This window comes from Sander lucioperca, chromosome 9 (assembly GCF_008315115.2).
Source record: "Sander lucioperca isolate FBNREF2018 chromosome 9, SLUC_FBN_1.2, whole genome shotgun sequence".
Lineage (NCBI taxonomy): Eukaryota > Metazoa > Chordata > Actinopteri > Perciformes > Percidae > Sander > Sander lucioperca.
The window spans coordinates 29,141,663-29,162,976 of record NC_050181.1 but is presented as its reverse complement, the minus strand read 5'-3'; the positions used below and the strand labels follow the sequence as shown (position 1 = coordinate 29,162,976).

The following is a 21,314-nucleotide window of genomic DNA, read 5'->3' as shown; positions in this document are numbered from 1 at the left end:
GGTATGGCCCAGGTTTTGGGCTTAGTTTTAGGCCTTTATGTTGCTGTACTCCACACCTCCAGTTTGCATTGCAGTCTTTCTGTTAGAGTTTAAAGTCGCCAATCCCAACCCAACATTACTCAAGTGATGTCACTAGGCTAACTGTCTAAGTACATACAGTACACGGAATATTTATGGCATGGGGACAGAGATGGGGTAGCATGGAATGCAATTATTAATTAAAAACAATTAGAGTTTTTAGGGGGGGGGGGTTGTGCAATGCTTGGCCAGCCACAGTAAGAACAGCTATTGCAGTGCAATCACAAGCTACACCGTCAGGCTCCATCAGTACCCCATCATACTGATGATTTCCTCACCCTCTCCCAGAACCTGCACACACACTCACCACCACCACGTCAGTGTGTGTGTGTGTGTGTGTGTGTGTGCATTTGCGAGTGTGTGTATGTGTCATTACGTTAAGTGTGTTGAGTTGCGAGATCATTTTCTGCGGTCGTTGCTCATGGATATCAGGACGCCAAAGTGTGTGCACACAGTACACACACCTTCGCGTGTGTGCGTAAATGTCAGTGTAATAATGAGTGTGTGTGTGTGTGGTTATGCATTGTGTCGAGGGAGCTCTTGGCCCCTCGTTTAAGGGTCGAAAGATTCTGATCAGCCCCAGACTCCATTAACAGAGCCAGAGAGGACGGGAGGGGTTTTCTTGTGCTGCCGAGTGGAAAATTGAGTCCACGTCGCAAACTAATCAAATTGCACCGAAGGTGGATCGAAGAAGAAGGGAACACACACACACACACACACACACACACACACACACACACACACACACACACGGCTGACAACTATCTAGGCCATCACACAAAGTCGCTGACACACACAGAAGATGTGGACTGAGCAGATGGCTGCAGAACAAAAAGTCTGCAAGGGTCTCTGTGACAGCCTCTCTTCAGCATGGCTTCGTGTGTGGCTAACATTAGCATGGAGCCCTGCGGGGAAACGAAAAGCCAACCCATTTGTAAAGTGTGCGCTGCAGAGGGACCGAGTTGACCGTTGCACCCGTTGGTGGTAAAACCAGGAAGACTTTTGCTAGGACATTTGGTCGGCTGGAAGGATGTCGCTGAAGATGGCTAGAGGGTGTGTGTGGGATTTCCTTTCCAGCAGGTCAAACACGCTGCGCTGACATGCTATACTTTGCTAGGTGACCGTTCGCCTCTTCGTGGAGTTATTGCTGTTATATCCCAGGCTTTGATAATGACAATCTAATAAAAAGGTGGATGGGCTGGTGTGTGTGTGTGTGTGTGTGTGTGTGTGTGTGTGTGTGTGTGTGTGTGTGTGTGTGTGTAAAAAGGGGCTTCCCATTGGCCAGCTTCACTCTTCCCGGATCTGCTCCTTTTTTTTCTCCAACTTTACACCACTGCATTGTGGTACGCATAGTTCTCAAGGGTTAAGTGTCGCCAGTATAGGGTAGCCCTAACAACCGTGTTCAGGTGTCCGCCGTGACCTCTCCCCCCCTCCTCCCCACCCGCGTCTCTGAGCGCTAGGACGTTGTTTTGGTTTTGGATTTAGGGTCCTTCTTGCCGTTCTGGAGCACGGGCGACTCACTGGAGGTCTTGGGCGTTTTCCTGGGCGGACTCTGCTCGGCAACGTCGTGTAGAGAGGGCTCCCGGTACATGGCCACTGGGGAGGGAGAAGAGTGCAAATAGTTCATTTAGACTTACACCTCATTTACCAATAACGTAGTCACCTAAAGTTTAGGTTTAGTTTACCTTTTTACTATTTCTTACAGTACAGATCAATATAATAAATGTAAATGTAATTTTAGCAGTCAACAAGTAATTGTAATTTATAAAGAATCCTGTCTTGTCTGTCTCAATGTTCAGTACCCTGAAGTTATTTGCCCACATGTATATTGCAGTTCCTAAATGTATGTCAATTGTTCTTTAAATTACTCAGAATTCCAAATTAGTCTTTTTTTTGTCCAATGATTTTGTCTTTCTTTTGTGATGTTATCTTGTCATGTCATCATATTGCCCTGTGTTATGTGTATTATATGCCTGTAAAAAAAAAAAATATAGAGTTATTTGCCCACAGGCTATTCCAAAATATTATATAAGACAGTAGGTGCTACCGACAAGGGAATCTCCCATGATGCCTTTGTTTATGTTTTCAAACAATGGGAAGGCAGGTCCGTCACACATTACGCCTTATATGGGCATCCAAGCGAGAACAAAGAGTATAAAGTGGGAAAGATAGATCCCTCCAGGTCAGAGATCGTCTGTTACCGTTCTAAACCGCTCTACAGAGAAGAATGGCGTCACTGTTTTGAGATTTGGCATAAATTTGGGCCTTTTTTGAAGAAATGTAAATGTAAATAGTTTGTCCTTTATATGAATTATAATGCTCATTATGTTTATTTTTTGCACTGGATGACACCAAATATGTAGGAGAATTGTTTTAGACAACACACATGCTTGTGTAGCATTGCTGTGGGTGTAATTTCAATAAATATGACATTATTATTTTGATTATTGGCAAAAGCGTCTGGACTTTTTTTGAAACAATGTATGTATTTTGTCAACTGTATAAGTTATAAATACTATCGGTCGATTAATCGGTTATCGGCAAATACGGCCCAACCTAGCTATCGGTATCGGTAAAATCCACTATCGGTCGACCTCTACCAACGTCTATGTTCAATGTCAAGATTGAACTTTGACTTTGTTTGCTACTTCCAAAACACAATGATGACTGAATACTTGACTGATCATCCAACGGTAATCTCTACGTTCTGAAGGATGGTGACAACACCAGGGTTTCTGCAGGTTTCACCAAGGCAAATTTAAGACTTTTTAGGACCTTTTCAAGACCATTATGAATGAAATTTAAAGGTACTGTATACGCATGGACGTAGGAAAATTAAGACCTGTTTAAAATTACTGAAGACCTAGAACACAACACTTCAGCGAATAAGACTGTAAGGCCTAAAATTTTGATTTTGAAATTTTAGACTTTTTAAGACTTTTAAGACCTCTCAGAAACCCTGAACACTCACTGGTCCCTGACTCTGGAACAGCGTGTACAGTATATACTAATCTGTAGTACCTTCAATAAGTTTGGGCAGGAAGTGCGCTGCTCCCTTTGTCTTCTTGACACGGTTCCCTTTCATGACCTGTCCATCTCGGTTGATGCCGATGTACCACGCCCGACCCGACTGGGTCTGTCTGTACAGGATGGAGGAGTAGGTGACGTAGTAGTTCTCAAACACACTCTCCTTAAACTTACACTCGGGCGTGAAGTGTTCCTGAAAGACACACACACACACACACACACACACACACACACACACACACACACACACACACACACACACACACACAGAGAAAGACAGACGCACACACATCAGGTCAGAGGAGAAGAATAACACATTTGGTGTGTCTGCCATTTTTTTTTGTATCTGTTCTATTATTTATATATTTACTCTGCAATTCCACTGGACTCAGCTGGGAATGGGAGGAAATGGGCCCCACATTTCATCGTGACAGGGTTACAGGAGCAGCTGTGGCTGCATTAACAAACTGCACACACACACACACACACACACACACACACACACATCCCAACATGTGCTCACGCCTGTTTGCCAAGCGGTTTGTGAGATGGGATGCCATAACTCAGCTGATTTCGGTTTACCTGTAACAAACAACAATTGCCCGGATCCTTCACCCCACTATGGTTTAACTGTTGGCCTTCAGCGCCCGCCCGCCCGCCCGCGCACACACACACACACACACACACACCCACACACACCCACACACACCCACACAGAGCACTGCATTAGTACGTCAAAACCAGTCCGGGACATCCCCCACCCTCCTCCCTCTATCTCCCTCTCGTTACCGATCTCACATATTCCCTCTTTATCTCATATTCTGCCTCTCCTTCTCCACTTCATTCCCCCCATCCCGTCGTCATTTGGTAACCTTGTTGAGGAACAAACCAATTTGCAGGATTGATTTGGAGCCTTGATGTGACGGAAAAGGCCTGAATAAGGAGTTTGCTCACTCTCTCTCTCTCTCTCTGTCATTTCTCACCCACCCTTCCTCCTCCCCCATGCTCTCCGTCTTCTCTCGCCGCTTGTCTGCCACCGCAGGGCCCTAACGTCTGCCTATATCCATTGTACCGCACATAAACAAGCTAATTACATCGACTGTATCGCCCATTCTTTAATTACACATCCATTCACTTAGGCAGCCGTTCATTTCCTCGCCCACCCATTAACTTAGCGCTAATAGCACAGAGTGAAATCCAAAGGTCTGGAGTCTCTCGGAAGGTGTAATAACAGATCGCTATCATTAACCGTGTTTGCACTGCAGTGTGCGCACGTGCACGCATTTCTACCAACATTTTGGAAGGACATTTCCACAGTTTCCTACTGGAACGGTTAATATATGGCAAAGGTCAACTTTGTGTGTGCTTTCACAGCCTAAAAAAGATCACATTGGCAGGACCAGTGGAGCAGCTGTGGAAAGTAACTAAGTACATTCACTCAAGGACTTCAGTACAATTTTGAGGTGCTTGCACTTTACGTGAGAATCTTTGTTTAATAAGAATTTAGACTTTACGTTTCAGAGAAGAAATTGGATAAGAAAATGAACCTGATGTTTCATCACAGCCAGGATTCAAATCTATTTTGTATTTGTTTGTGTAATTGTTTATTTCATATTAATGTTCAATATGTTTGTTTACGTACGTATGCCCCATTGGCAATAAACCTCTTTCTGATTCTATATTTTTTGTTTGTAGATGCAAATTAAAATTACTAGTGGTTGTGTTTTTGTTCTGTCCCCAGAGTCAGAATTAACATGGAAAAGCAGCATTCCTGAAGACACTTCATTTCTTTAGCCGAGCTGTGTCCTCATCTCATCTCAAGTGTCTACAGTGTTGACAGCAAACCAACGCAAAGACACAACACTTCCCCACACAGAGGATGAGCAGATTCGCTCTCATTAAACTACATCCAAGTAACAGAACTCAATGCAATACAATATTACGACACTTGTTGCCCTGGCTGAGAAAAGATGGTTGACGTAATCGCAATACGGATCGCTTTTCAAATCCATGTTTAAGTCTTAAATGCTAAAACGTAAGAAGGCAAGCGACAAATGTGTTCGGTTTTCAGAGAATCATTCATTTATCATTCCCCCTTGTAAAATACACCTTTAATATTTCATGTATTTTAACTCTGTGTAATGCTTAGCATGGTGCTACACGGACAGAATCCCCCAGCAGGGAAACAGAAAGACTCCCGCGCAGCTTGCATGCATGAGCACACTCACCTCTGCAAGAATGCAGGGACGTCATTTCATTTTTTTTGTCCAAAACCTTTCATCACTATACTTTTTTTCATCTGGCATTTGCAAATATATAAAAAACGACTACTTTGTAGGGACTTTCAACCGTCACATATTGCCTGAAGATTGTCTAGTACAGAAACGTTGCCTACTATTTCACTTTATTTTTTGCAAGTTAGACAGGGTGCGGGAGTTTCTTTGCAACTTCTGACCTGCTTGTGGCCCACCGACGCACCTGTTTCACGTTGCAGATGCAGTGCAAAGTATTTTTCTGTACCCGTCACATATCAAAACGCATTTTTTAATTCAATCAGTCCCATCTCCGCTTTTTTCCTGGCCCGAAGCCAACCACATGTACTTAGTCACAAACACACTGTCGGGGGTGCCATCAAGCGCTGCAGCTTAATAGGATAACACACTATTAAGCAGTCATTTATAGAGAGCCATTATTCACACACAGCAGACGCACAGGCGACGGACGCACATCTGTCTGCGGAGCGTTTACTCTCGACTCCACTTCAGGCTGATTTGATCGTTTCCTCTCTCACAAACTGAGAACAGGGCTTCCTTACAGCTCTTCACTGACAACTAACAAGACACACAGCTCCACCGAATAAAAACAGCTTTAGTTACTACACTCAAAAAATGTAATCAGGGGGGTTGTGCACTTTAAATAGTTGTTTAATGTTCAGTTTACTTAAAATACATGTCTTTGTTAGGTTAAAATGTTATTTTCAAGTAAAGTCCATGTAATTGTGTCTATTGTTACCTGTAAAAAATATTAATGTGTTGATAAATCCCAAAACATTTAATTAAAGTGAATTAGGATTACAATACTTGTTACATCCTGAAGATGGCAGTATAAAACACCAGCTGCCATTTAAACCAAAAAAGGAGAAGAAGACTGAGATGCGTCAGACTGCGCATGCGTATAGCTTTGAACTCCTGACCTGACCCCGCCTGACCCTCCTTCGGTTAATTTCGGTAACGGAAAAGTTACAGTTGGTGTTTGGTGTCTTATTTGGAAAAAGGTAGGAGGACATTTTCTTTCACTCGAACCTGTTGTGTAATATTTTCATGTTGAGCATGATTGTACTTTGTGTTTGTGATGCAAACTGCTGTAAAATCAAGTGGGTCTTCGACATGTTCGCTAGCAGACTTAGCTAGCTAGCTAGCTAACGTTAGCTGTATGACCCAGGTCGGTTTGCTGTTTATCCAGCAGGGCGCTGCTTAGCTATATCTAACGTGTGTTGTAGTGTTTCTAAACTTGAATTTAGTGCTGGTGGCCCAATGTAATTAGCTCAGATTAGTGGTTAGCTCCGGTCAGCTCGAGTGGAGCAGAGGGAGAGGGTGAACAACCAGAAAAATGACGTTCGGGGTCGCTTCCACAGTGGTGTGGCCGCGGCGCTTTCGCGGTTTATTAGAACAGGTAATCCGGCAGGCCACAACACCACAAGCAGCATGCTGCTACTAACGTTAGCCTCTGAGCCTGAAGTGAATGTTGTGGCTGTGTCATGCTCGCTGCGCGCTAAACTTTCTGCATTTAGCTAATACAGATAAACAATAGAAAAGGTGCCCATTTGTGGAGTTGAATTTGGAAGTTTACTTTGCACATTTATTTAGAGTATAAAATATATAGCCCCCCCAGCCAAATCATTAATTATTTTTTCATTATTTTTTTAATTGGGTTGAGTGCGTGAAAGTCATGCTAAAGAATGATGTAAAAGCAGGCTTTAAGGACATTTTTGTCATATTGTAGCTCAGCAACACTATGTAACTACAGCTCGCGCTACCCTCCACTTCGGTCCCCCTACAGGTTGTCTCATTGGAACTACAGCTCGCGCTACCAGCCGCTTCGGTCCCCCTACAGGTTGTCTCATTGGAACTACAGCTCGCGCTACCCTCCACTTCGGTCCCCCTACAGGTTGTCTCATTGGAACTACAGCTCGCGCTACCCTCCACTTCGGTCCCCCTACAGGTTGTCTCATTGGAACTACAGTTAATAGTGTTGCTTTAAGAACCATGTAAAATGTGCCCCAATAATTGATCTGTTAACATCTTTATACATTTATTTGTCTCTTTTAGTAATCATTATGTTGCAACATTTCAGATCCTGAACAATTGCTTCGTTGATGATTTGTGCTCCTGTCTGGATAAGACCTACTCATAAAAGGTAAGATCATAACTAGCTACCTAATTACTGCAAAATCGGGTTTTGCATATTTTTAGGAACATTTATTAGATGACAGCTTCATTATCTTGTTCTGAATAGATTTTTTTTTATTTTAAGGTATAGAGCTCTCTTAAATGCAAGTAATGCATTTCAGTAGTTGATGGCTTCTGTTAATATGTTGAATTTCAGATCCTGGCTGGGATAGCCTTTGTCAGCTCCCTCCTTATTGTTGTGTTATAGCTGGACTGCGGAGCTTGCATGTGGTACGTTATGGCAGAACATAGAAAAACCTTTTTTATGAGTTATTACTAAAATAATGAATGTTGACTGTTTTAGTAGTAGGTACCATTAATATAATTTGTGTTTGTGGACATGTTTTCAGATGGAGGCAGAATTTGTCTTACTACTACTACTACTCCCCTTCTCTCAAAGTTCCTTACACAACTTGACCAACGCACTGAGCAGCTCATGAAAGTGTTGAAGAACAAAGGAGGCTCTGCAGGGAGCAAAATCAGGATCATTATGGCCCCAATGACAGAGGTATGTTTTGCTGTTGGTAGAAAATATTATGGAATTATAAGTTGATGTTGACTAGTGAATCTGACTGACTAGACAGTATCTGTGAATGCACCCTTAAGAGTAGGCTATAAAGGTGGGTTTTGATAGTTGCCTGAACAGCAACTCTTGTGCTTCTTTCAAATTTTTTATTTGCAGCCACCTCTGAATATAAACACAGATCAGTCACTGTAGCTGTGTTTAGGGATCAAATGTATTGAAATTTGGAATGAGAAAAAGTTTGCTTCTCAACATATAGCAATGATCACACAAACAATTGAGGCCGGTTTTCGGGTTTATCTATTAGTGAGTGTTGTGAGAAGGTAAGGGACAAAAACTTCAGTTTTCGTACGTGAAAGAGATTTAAAACAAACAAGATTCTTTACTGTTTTTTTCTTTCCCTTCCCTGTTAAATGTGGACATCTACAAAGTGGTGGTAACCTTGTTTGAGATGTCATCCAATTAACATGTTTATAGAAATGTGGGTTTGTGTAAGCATTATTGTTTTAAACTTGTACATCTAGAGTTTTTTTCGGACATTAACAGTAAGGTGGTAATTTTACTTCCACTTAATTAGTGAGGTTGTAGTGGTTGTTGGCGGTGTACAGTTTTAATGTACAAATGTTTTAGTATTGTCTACCTACATGAGAATATTAGGAACACAATGTAAACAAAAACAATGAAGATGAAAATATCTAAGTACAGTTAAAGAGAATCTATAGCAGAGCTGTTGGATTGCATTAGATTGCCCTACCTAATAAAGTGCTTAGTCAGTGTTTATTAAATGTAAATGATAAAAATGATCTCTAGTTTGTTACAGTCACCCAGCATTACTTCATCTTATTTATACACATACTGTTGGGTGATGCTATTAAAATTATTATATACAGGTAATCTGAATTGCATAGGTAAAACATTTTCTAATATAATTGTTTTTCTCCTTGCTCTTTCTCCTCTGTAAAGGAAGCCGATGCTACAGCTGTTGAGAGGGAGCTTGAGAAGTCACCTTTGGTATCTACAGCATCAATGTTAAGGGAGGTGATACCACCACTCCTCCAGCCGTTGTTGGAAATGTGATTGAGGGTGTTGAAGTTCTGCACGACTTGGGAGACTTTGCCTCTGCATGTGCCCTCAGTTATCCTAACGGACTGAAAGCCTTCTTTGAAGTACTTCAAAAGCTCTTCCTTCAAATGGATGCTTGCAGACTTTCAACCAAGGTACAGCTGCTCAAGAACTAACTGTACGAATGAGACAATCACTTATGTGGCTGCTGAATGTTCCATAGAACAGGAGAAATATTTTGGGCCGAAACTGAATAAAATTATTACCTGTTTGAAAATAGAGCAGAGAAACTTCACTTGAGGAAAACAACCAATTGTTTTGCAAACTTTTGAAAAACTTTTACCATACATGAAAAGTGGTAGTTGAGTGGCACTACTAGAGAAGTGATGTAGAATTGAGAGACCATGCTGCGCAAAAACGGTTGATATATAATTATGGATATTTTGTGGATGTTTTAACACTAAGCTGCATCAAAAACAACTGCAAGGAAGTTCAATCATCAGACCATCTTTCATATACCCATTAAAGAAATACTACTTTAACAGACAGTGGATGTTTGTTAAAGTGTTAACATCTAAAATAAAGTTTCCAGTGGAAAGGCTGTTAGATGGAGAGACTATTATTTTGTTGTAAACAAATTAGAAAATTGTAAAAAGTATTAATTATTTATTAAACCGTAAAAAGTATGTTATTTATTAAAAAGTGTGAATTATTTATTAATTTGCTCAATTGATTTGCAGCTGTAATTCCATGTTACAAATGTGTACATGCATTTAAATGTTACTTTATTGTATACAATGTTACTGTAGTGTACAGAATTGCACCAAAATGTTACTGAATCACTGCTGTGTTGGTGAATAAAGGAAATAAGAAAACTATGTTGGGTGTACCAAATTAATTTGTGTGGAACCTGTTGACAAACTTAAATTATGTCAAAGTAAATAGTAAAACTTATAGTAGATGAAAACCTAATGTTTTCATTAACTGAAATTAAATGTATTATTTAATGACTACAAATAAGATATATGCTTAATTGACAAATGTAAAATATGTAGCCTGTACATATATTATTTAGGTTAATATAACGTAACTGACTTAATTTGGTTAAGCTTAAATATCTCTTGTTGATCAGAAGTAAAACATTGTAATTAACTGAATTTACAATCATTGTGTTACTGTAACATAAGTTAGTTAAACTAAATGACCTTAATATTTTTGCTTTTAACTAACCGAATAAAAATACGTGGAACCTGTTGACATAATAAATTTAATTAAAGTCAATGATTCAATTTTTTCAGTGTAGTTCCTTTACAAATTAAGATCGTTGCACACAAAACACATGTAGTTTATAAAATATGTTGGTTTTATTATAAATTAAACTACCCAACAATATACAGGCCTACAAGTCCAGCTGAAATGATTAACCCCTAACCCCCTAAGGATCGTTTCTAGTTTCTAAAATGTGAGGATCTGTCTGCATCGAGTACTTTCACTTTTAATACTTTAAGTACATTTTCCTGATCATACTTACATACTTTTAATTAAGTAACATTTTCAATGCAGGACTTTTACTTGTAAAAGCACTTAAGTAAAGGATACTTCCAGGGGTGTCGGACTGGTGGGTAAAAGGGGACTGAGTACCCAGGGCCCTCATGTGAGGAGGGCCCAAAAAGATGCTAGAATGAATAGCTGTGGATGCGGGGAGGGGCCCATAGAAAATGCCTTTCTACAGGGCCCAGAACTTTGTGCTACGCCCCTGGATACTTCTTCCACTACTGTCAACTGAGTCCAACAACTCTCATTCCCCTCATCTGAAAGACAAGCCAGACTTAATTCTCACCGCTGCGGTTCCTCTTGTGTCCGGCAGGGGTTGCTCCAAACACACAGGCAGTCTGGAGCTCCTGTCACCGGTCATGCTGCTGTTGCTGCACAAAATTAACTCGGTATCTACTTGCCACTCCATAATGCTCAGCTCTCCCCAAAGGGCCTCTTTAAGCATGCTAAAACCACTCGAGGTCTCAGAGCAGCTACAACTCCACACAAGGATTTCTTTCTGTGCTGCTATTTATGCTCCAAACTCCATGTGTTTTGTTTTTCTAAATATTTTAGGCAGAATTTGTTGAAAACGTCCCATCATGTTGCATTCTACGAAATAGGATGCAGACGGATATAAACAAAAACAAAAAAAATGCAGTTTGATATCATTGCTTGCTTGTACAACTCCAGGGCCTAAAAGCTGTTTTTAACTGACTTTAGAAAGATATTTAGGTGTTGATTTCACAGAATTGTTGGCCGTGCAGAAGACTCAGCAATGCTGCATCAAAGTATTTGCTAGAGTAGATTTAAAAAAGAAAGAGACAGCAAGAACATGGACATAGAGACATTTAAAAACAAAGTCCACTCAGGAAAACAGAGACCGATACACACACACTCACTAATCAGATAAAGTCAGGGCCAGTAAAAAATATCCATAACCAAACACTTCTTGACACTAAATTTACAAAAAAAAAATCCTCTCAAAAAACACACAGATCCTATTAGAGGAGTGCGCACGCGTTTGTACATCCACTCATGCGTGTCTGCTGTTGTGACAGAGAGACATGACGGATCCCTCTTACATCAGTGGGAGGCCACCCGGCGCCAGATGACACGCACACACACACACACACACACACACACACACACACACACACACACACACACACACACACACACACACACCCCCCAACAGTGACGGATGGACTGGTTGCCTCCCGTCATCGCTCACCCCCACAGACAGAAGAGAGGAAGAGAGGGGACAGGACGAAACAAGAAAAAGAGAGAAGAATGAAATGGCGAAAAAGACGGCATGAGAGGCGAGGAAGGAGACGGAGAAAAAGTACAGTAGGATTATTCTCCAGTAATTCTCATTTCCATCCGTTGACACCTAAAGACATCATTCAGCCCCGTTTCGCAGGCTGCCATTAACCATTGATCCCCCCCGTGCGCTCAGCTGGGGAATTGATTCAATGTGAAAGTCAATAGGCATTAGTCCAAATAAAAAAAAAAAAAAAAAAAAAAAAAAAAAAAAGGCCGGATTAGGCTTTGATTGGATGCGCGACGCGGCGACACAACCGGGCGTGAAGAACTTAAAAACGATTTACACACCGCAATCGAACAAACCACAGGTTAATCCGGTGGGCTTTCAGTCGCAGGCACTTATCGACCGCATCCCAGAGGACAAATGTATTCTACTGCGTCGATAGGGCTCACGTATGACTGGGCCTGTATGTGTGCTCACTGTACATGACGAGGGAAACGCATGAGATGTGTTGCATTTTCACAGCTCTCTGTAAATGATGTTTGCAGTAACATGTGTCAGCAACTACAACTGATCAATACTGGCATTCCTGTCACAGTTGCACCGGTCACCAAATGCACACTGGGAGGATGGCCTTCATTCAAGCAAAATGGGATTTTGCAGGTCGGCGCCAATGTTTATGATGGATCGGATAGATAGGCTGATAAGCGTGGGACAATGTCTGTGTTATGAAGTCCTCAGCCGAGTCCCAATTTAGGACAGGGAGATCTATTGTCAAGACCAACAAGTCCCAAGTCCAAGTCCAATCTTTGTTTTTCAAGTCCAACACAAATCGATGATGCACCCTCACCAAATGTAATGCCATTTTACTTTTCATTTGTTGGTAGTCAATTTACATACATATTTGACAATGATTCCTTTTAAAAAAAGTTATTTTTAAATAAACTTAAAGATTTGGTAGGCAGTTTGTTTTTGCCATTGTTTGGGCCAAAATTCTATAATAATCTTTCAGCATATTGTGATTCATGTGGTCTGAGAGAAAACTTGAATATGCACCACCCTTTGGCTCTGTTTTCAGGCTTTAGAAAATCTAGCCAGTGATGGGAAACTTTGGCCAATCATAGGTCATTTCAGAGAGAGAGAGAGCGAGAGCGAGAGAGAGAGTTGCTTTCTACTCACTGCAGCTTCAACTTTTTGTATGTTATTTATTTTTATTTTGGATTTATTTATTTTCAAAAGAAAGTTTGTACAAGCAATCATATGTCTTTGTTGCATGGGGGATGAGGGTCATGTCATGATAAAGGCCAACAGGTCAAGTTTGCTTCACAACAAGTGAGTCAAGCGGCCGTCTGTCAGATCCCATCTCCATCCCCGCTGTCTCTGTCCTGTCCCTCCTGTCTCTTCATCTCACAATCCCAAAAAAAAGAAGAAACTGTCATTAAAATATCCTGCGGGGAAACATTTCCTTTTTTGAGGGATGGCTCGGGTTGTAAAAAACATACTGGATTGATGATGAACTGAGAGCTGTTTTCTTTCCATCCAAAAAAGCACTTGATTCAGTGGGGTTTGGTAGTTTGTGACACGGCACAAACCCCTTCAATGGCCCCGAGAAGAGAGTTTGTCTATGACGCAATTATACGTAAAGCATTTTCTATCATAACTTTACATTGAGAACATCGGACGATCTGAGAGGAGTCAATAGCAGTGCAATATGGTGTTATGCTTCAGTGCTACTTTGTGTTTAATCATGAAGCTATTGAAAAGACTATGGAACAGTGGGAATTAGGGCTGGGCCATATGGAGAAAATCAAATATCACGATATTTTTGACTAAATACCTCAATATCGATACCGCAACAATATTGTAGTGTTGACTATTGGTGCTTTCACAAAATATTTAAACAATGAGATTTTTGATAAATAATCATCAGTAATGTGGATATAATGACTACGTGGGTAAAGGCAAATAATAGAACAGTTACAACAGTCTGGTAAGTTCAGAAAATGACATCACTTTACTGTAATGCAGCCTTTAAAACCAGGAAAAGACAACACTTATGCCATATTACGATATCCAAAATCTAAGACGATATCTAGTCTCATATCAGGATATCGATAAAATATCGATATATTGCCCAGCTCTAGTGGGAATACAGGATTTTGGCTGAGGATAACCGTGATATAAAGTGGGAGCGTTTTGCTGTCCCTGTATAGTGAATGATTAAATATTTACCTGTAGATGCAACTCTTGTCAGAAGGATAAGAATCAGCAATAAAAGCACACAGAGCAAGGTTAGGCTTACACAAGCTTGTTTAGCAGCAACACTGATTATTATCTGAGCAAATGAGCAGACAAAAAATCAACAACTTTAATTGAGGACAAACAGCTGATGAAGCAGCACAGGAGCTTGCAAAATAATTGTCTGAAGATAGGAGTAATTATCATGTGTTAATTTATGCACAACATGTAGCCCTGCTGTGTTGCTATCAGCACTGCTCTTTCAAATGCTTTGTAGAAACTAGGGTTGGGTATCGTTTGGATTTTTTCCGATACCGGTGCTAAAATATTACTTTTAAAACGGTGACGGTGCCTGAACGGTGCCTGAACCGATACTTTTAAAAAGAAAAAGAAATATATATATATTAAAAAAAAAAGAAAAGGAGCACAAAACAACATTTAAGAACAGCTTGTTTATTTCTTATGCCCTATGGTCAAAATTAAATGATTTATTAAAAATGTAATAACAATAACTTATAACAAGAACTTATTTCACCAGTAACGTGAAATTGCTGGTAAACGACAAAAACAACCACTAGATGGGAAACGGGTACTTTACAATAACTTTGAATGCACCACGAGGCTTAGGCTACCTGTTTCAAGTGAACGCACCGTCTGTGTTGTTTCTTTGTAACGTAGATTACAGTCACACTTTTACACCGTTTAGCTGTCAGCATTTTAACCGTGTTTAATCCAGCTGCAAGCTAACGGTAGGCTAACGTTACCTGCTGCCAAGTGTAATGTTAACTAGCATCATGTGCAGCGATGCTTCTGTTGCCTGTAACGTCTGTTTCAGAGCATGAGAGAGATGCGCAGGCATTTCAGTGGCACCGAAATGAGGCACCGAATAGCCGCGTTGCTATTCGGTCCGGTAGATACCGGTCGTTTAGGCAATGGTGCCGTATTAGCACCGGGTCTCGGTACCCAACCCTAGTAGAAACTAGGGCCGGGTTAAAATAATGATCACTTTAATAATAGTCAAATAACATCAATAATCACTTTGTTTGAGTAATCTTACAATCCAGAAAGCGATGTTTTAATGTATGCCTTTTCACCACAGATGTATAAGTAAAAGGTACTTTAAACATACTTTTGGGGGGTTAATCCTAAATGTAAACATCAACTGGTAGCCTAGAAATCTAGACGCACAACTGGTATTGTAAGAGAAATTTCCCTACTCTAATAGATATAGAATTGAATCAGAAATGTAATCGAATGGGGAAATCATTGGCGATACCCAGTCCTAGTAGAAACCATCACTCAGCACTAAAAGGAAAAAAACTCAGAAACAGTCTACATAAAAAAACTTTTCCGAGCCAGCATTGTTATCTCGGGTGGATAACCTATAGCTATTTCAAGTAAAAGAAAAACATCTGCACACATTAAGTGAAAAACAAGCTCTGTCAAGTCCAATAGTCGCAGCAGCAAACAGTCTGAAAAGCAACATTTGTCTAGCTGACTCGCACTACAACTTGTAAGCAGTGCTGTTAGCAAATGCTTCACTCTGAAAAAAGGCATGTGTCATCCTTACTCTGGCTGTGTGTGAGTGTGCTGTATTACTGTGGGATAGCACGCTGCAAAAAATTGACAAGAAGGGACAACTATTGTAGTTCATAGCAGGCTCATTTTAAAAGATTAGCGTTTTTTGACTCAATATATTACACATATAATTACATATAACTGGGTTTGATGTAGAGTTTGATGTAAAGAACAGAGCTGATCATATCTGAAATGTATTGCTGTTTGTAATAATAACAGATTAAGAGCATCAGAAAAAAAATGATACCTTCAATGTAGCTGTTAGCAGGTTCTAATCCAGTTCAGAATTTTGGTGGTTGGTAACCCTTTTGTGTACAGTTATATTAAAGATTATGCCTATAACACAATTCGTTTGTGAAATAAGCACATAGCAGTTAAGTAGATACTGTTGCTGGATTAAATGAAAAGAAATTCCAAATTCAAGCTTTTTTCTAGAGATAAGCACAAATGTCTTTAATCACTCATCTTACTTTGAAATGCCTTGTATTGTGAGTTATTCTCTATGAGATCATATTAAGGGTTTCTGCAGGTTTCAACAAGTCAAATTTAAGACTTTTTAAGACCTTTTTAAGACCTTTATGAATGAAATGTAAGACCTAGTGCATATCACGACATAGAAGTACAAGGAAATTCAGAGTCACAAAAGTAACGGATCATTTTCATTTTGAAATCTGTAATAGTTCATAGACTACGTTCTTAACTAACAAATCTATAACTCTTAGAATCAGCAAACATGTTTAATCCATGTCTAATCTCCTTCTAATACTTTTCTCTTGTTGTTCTTTCACATAATTAGGATGAGAAAAGTGTACAAATGGGCCATGTCAAATTACTCCAAGATTTCTCTATCTTCTTAATTGAGAACCTCTGCTCTACAGCTTTTTTTTTTTTTTTTTTCTACTTTTGAAACCAAGGCTGATGAGAGCGGTGAGTGTGAACTAAAACTTTAAATACGGGGGTCATAAAACAGAAACAATGAGCTGAAAGACGCTAAAATGGGAACTGCAGAGTTGGGTGCTAATTCTGTATGGGCTCCTCATGTGCACATAGACATTTCATCCATTCTAAAACATAAAAATATTGATTATAGCAGCTATAAAATGCTCAGAAACTCCAGCTTAAACCGGTACAGTATTTAGTTAATTTTAAACACAGGATGTAATGTCAAATGCACACTGTAATCTAGGCTTGAAAAATATGTTCCAAATTCGACTCACAAAATGTCCTTCTCAGGGAGCAGTGATTTTGGAACGATGTGACATTTCTCCCAGCCCACCATGAATCACAGCAAAGACCTCACAGCAACCTAAGTGCTGGCTCGAAAGGTCTTTTCTCTGTCCGAGTTCAACCTCTCGGCCTCTCGGCGCTCTGGTGACCTCTCGTGAGTGTCTACGAGTTGCTGACCGGCAGAGAAGAGAACAAAGTTTTTAGCAGTTCAGACAGAGAGGGGTCCTCATCTGTGCCAACATTCTGGCATTTACAGGGACGCCCTGAGGAGAGCTGGAGCTCGACCAGAGCTCTGACACACACACACACACACACACACACACACACACACAGACAGACACACACACAAACACACACACACACACACATACACAAGTAAGCAAGAGAAAAAAAACATCCAAAAACACATATGGTGGAAGAAATCTGACTGCACAAAAAGACAAATAAACTGAGACTCATGCACAACCCTCTCACTAGGACTGGGCATCGAGAACCGGTTCCAATTTGTTACCGTTCGCTCAACAGTGTGGCTTTCTATTTTACGTTGAAAACCCCCCTGGGGAAACTGTGAATCGCCATTGAATCAAAGTAAAATGTTTCTCTTATCTGTGAAATAAGCATGTGACCCGTTTCAACTCCACCCCTCAAAGAATCGAAAGGAAGAATCGGAATCGGAATCAGAATTGTTCAAATCAAAACGATGCCCAACCCCTAAAGCCCAGTTCAGACCAACAATTCCCGACGTTCATTTTATTGTAGTCGACTTTACCAGCTGACTTCTCTATTGGCTGTTGAAACAGGAGACGTCACTTACGTTCTAAAACCAGCCTCTGCGACTGGAACAGCTGAGTCGGAGCGACGCCATCAGCTGGCGTTCTAAAATGGGGTTGTCTCGTCGCCAATCTTTGGTCTGAACTGGGCCTAACTCTGACACAAACTCACACGCAGACAAGAGTGGAGGTGAAAAAGCAGACACACACACACACACACACACACACACTGTAATGAGAACAGCTGGAGAGGGTGCAGGCGGGTGCACAAGGGGGAAGAAGCAGAGAGGGAGGGAGAGAGGGATGTCCTCTGCTGCTCACCTTGACTGCCAGACTCTCGCTGTGCGTTTGGGGATTTTCCAAAGGGAACCAGAGATAACCTGCCTTACCTCTACACTGCTTTTTTTTTCCAACTCTCCTTGTCCACTCCTCTCTTGTCTTCCTTTACTTTCTCTCTTTTTTCTCATCCCCTCTTTCTCTCAGCATCTTCGCCGTCTACCTCCATCCTTCACATTACCTCCCATCTCCTTCCTATGGGCCACGTGCGTCTGCACGCTTTTACAGCCACATCAGAGGAGGAAGGTGTGTGTGTCTGTGTCGCTGTGTTTGTGTGTGTGACAAGGTGTGTGTGTGTGTGTGTGTGTGTGTGTGTGTGTGTGTGGGGAGAGAGATCAGAGTGTGAAAGAGGGAGAGAAAGAGAAAGGAAGTGAAGGAGAGGAAAGGAAATAAGAGTGCTGACTCAAAGAAATAAAGACAAGCAGTTTCTGATTCGATGGGCGGGTAAGGAAGGTCAGAGGAGAGGAGGTGGAGGCAGGAGGAGTGGTGTGTGTGTGTGTGTGTGTGTGTGTGTGTGTGTGTGTGTGTGTGTGTGTGTGTGTTGGCAGCTCAGTCCTCTCAGGTCATACTGTCAGAAGACCTTGTTGAAAAGTTGTGTTGAGGGACCTGACTAATTGCCAGTCTGCCACCTGTCACGTGTATGTGTGTGTGTGTGTGTGTGTGTGTGTGTGTGTGTGTGTGTGTGTGTGTGGGGTTTGGAATGAGGAAAAGTGGTACCTACAGTAATGATTTCTGCATAAGAAGCTGCATTAAAGCCAAACTGTCAGTAATTGTTAAAAGACATGCAGCCCAAACATACGGTTGCCCCTATATCTTAACTAACGGGAGCCAATTTTATTAATCATAGAATGAATATATATATATATATATATATATATATATATATATATATATATATATATATATATATATATATAAAATTAAATAATTAAATAAGTGATCTTATTTAATTATAGAAATATTAACTGTTCATGTTGTGTAAATTGACTACTACAGGATGGAAGAAAGCATTTAGCTGAACTTAAAAGGTACGCAGTGTAGCTTTTGACAACCAGAAATGCAACATTACAAAAGGAAAGGAAGAAGACAAAATAAAAAAAAATAAAAAACCATTATGACGAAGAGAATGCATGAGCTAACATACTTGGTAGGCAGCAAGTATACACGAAATGCAATAATATAATAATATAATCTTTAAATATAATCACTTTGGCAAACTACTATTCAAGGCTGTGCTGTGGTGCTCTCCAAGGTGCTGATCCTACTGCAGGAAGCAAAAAACACAGCAGTGGCAAAGAGCAGCCAGCTGCGAGCTGTCATGCATGTCTATGGAAAGCTGCGGCCGCCGCTCCGAGCTCAGCCAGACTAAAAGTAGGGGGATAGTTCAACTTTTAGTGGCAAAGTGCGGCCAGAGAATACCTACAACCAATCAATATCAGAGTCCTGTGTCTCTTGTGACATGTTGACTTAAGTTTATGAAGAATTTCTCCCCGCTTGAAACACATGAACATGCCTCCCAGAAACATTTAATTACGGCTGCGAGCTCCACTTTGCCGCTGCTTGGTGCGTTTTTGGCATTATGGAGATATCCTGGCTGCGCTCTCTCTCTCTGTAGCAAGCTGGAATCTTTGGCCAAATAACTTACACGTCATGTCATTACCTTTACCTACTTCTTAATATGTCTAATTATACAGTAGATATACCCCTTACTCTGCAGTTCCTCTCAGCTTTACAGAGCTTTTGTAGTGTCTTTCAGGTCATTATTTAGGTTTTACAGCGCCCAACTGCACAAAATCTGGCCAGCGCCAAAAGGCAGACTAAGGCAAAAGACAAAGATAGTGGAGCATTTAGCGCCACATTTAGTTGATGGAGACCAAAACAGAGCGAAAACAGAGTGAATATTGGACTTACATTCATCAGGTGGACAGAGACTGTCCTCCACCTGATAAACGCTCCCATAGGTTGTTTGTTCAAGCAGCAATTACAGCTCATCTTCACGTTTATAGTGGCGGCGCTTTCTAGTGGCCGAAGTAATTATGACGGGAGCAAAGTTTTTTTAAACTTTACGGAACAAACAAAGTTACGTCACATTCAGCGTCACGTGCGGAAGTGAAGTAACGCCTAATTTTAACCCAAACCACAATGTTTTTCTAAACTTAATAAAGTAGTTGTGGTGCCTAAATAAATATATAAAAAAACGGGGACATTTTCACAACGTCAAGGTGTTTAAAACCCAACCGTTATGTCCATAATTGCGACCACTACATTCTCTGGTTAAGATATGAGGATGGAAAACGTTGTACGGTTTGGAGGACTTGTTGGATCGACACTAACAAAATTCCAAAGAGCGGGATTTTGTTTGTCTGTTTTCATAAGTTAACAGGGAAGTTAACTTCTCCAACTTTTTTCCTTAGCCCTGCATGAATCCGGTGACCTACTCTTCACAATAGCTCTGCAGAAAAACCAGTGAACTAAATGTCTTGAAGAGTCCATCCCCATACTGTGCACACACACCCTCCCTCTCACACGACTTCTCTTTGCCAGTCTCCACAGAGAAAGGAACTGCTCGCTGTTATGATGATGGATGCGGTAACTCTCTTTATCACCACAGACCATCCATCCCAAATAACCGGCTTTGTAAGACATGGCAGCAAAATGGCACAGCATGAAACGTATAAAGAACTCCACTCAGGAAAAAATGTACAATAAAAAGTGTGTGTACTGCAACCTTTTCTACCCATTTATGTTTTCTTTCCTATAAATGATCATATAAAATGTGTCTATGCATAAACGTGTTTGTGTATCTTTCTATCTGTCTTTTTGTGTGTATTCACCCTGTCTGTGTGTGTTTTTATGGATTGTTAGTACTGATCAGAATGCAGAACGGGGATTGCTTCCCTCAGCTCATGGGGACAGCCGTAACTCTTGTCAAACTGTAGCAAGGCTCCTGCGTTGGCTCTGGACATAGCTGCAGCATTTAAAAATGGATATGAAATCCTGTTTCATGTCACTTCCGCCTCTGCCTCCACCTCCTCATCCTTCACGATGCCCCACATCTTGCTTCACCAATTCCCCTGTCCTTCCTTTCTCACTTCTTCCTCATGTCTCCCTTCCCTTGTTCCCTCTTCCCCTCCTCTCGGAGGTTGCTCATGTGAACAGAGGTGTTCCCTATTTAGCGGCCGGTGCCTCTCTAAAGGAGTCCCCAGTGGGGAGCTGAGAAGAGGCCA

At 40.9% G+C, this 21,314-nt stretch overlaps 1 protein-coding gene and 1 long non-coding RNA gene across 4 annotated transcripts in view; one reads left to right on the top strand and one right to left on the bottom strand.

Moving 5' to 3' along the window:
* Positions 1-1,395: 1,395 nt before the first annotated feature.
* fgf11a (fibroblast growth factor 11a) overlaps positions 1,396-21,314 on the bottom strand; it is a 142,788-nt gene continuing 122,869 nt past the window's right edge. For both annotated transcript variants that reach the window (XM_036005461.1, XM_036005460.1), the window contains 2 exons: positions 3,100-3,298; positions 1,396-1,674 (listed from right to left, as the gene is read on the bottom strand). In XM_036005461.1, the coding sequence (XP_035861354.1) occupies positions 1,535-1,674; positions 3,100-3,298 (339 nt within the window). In that variant the 3' untranslated portion in view covers positions 1,396-1,534. The remainder of the gene's footprint in view (positions 1,675-3,099; positions 3,299-21,314) is intronic.
* On the top strand, positions 4,444-9,119 carry LOC116042309. 2 transcript variants are annotated; one of them, XR_004898373.1, is made up of 5 exons: positions 4,444-4,454; positions 7,459-7,521; positions 7,711-7,784; positions 7,904-8,061; positions 9,066-9,119. It is a non-coding gene; the product is annotated as an uncharacterized LOC116042309 (long non-coding RNA). The 2 variants fall into 2 exon arrangements; XR_004103181.2 differs by lacking the exon at positions 4,444-4,454 and having other exon boundaries at positions 7,365-7,521.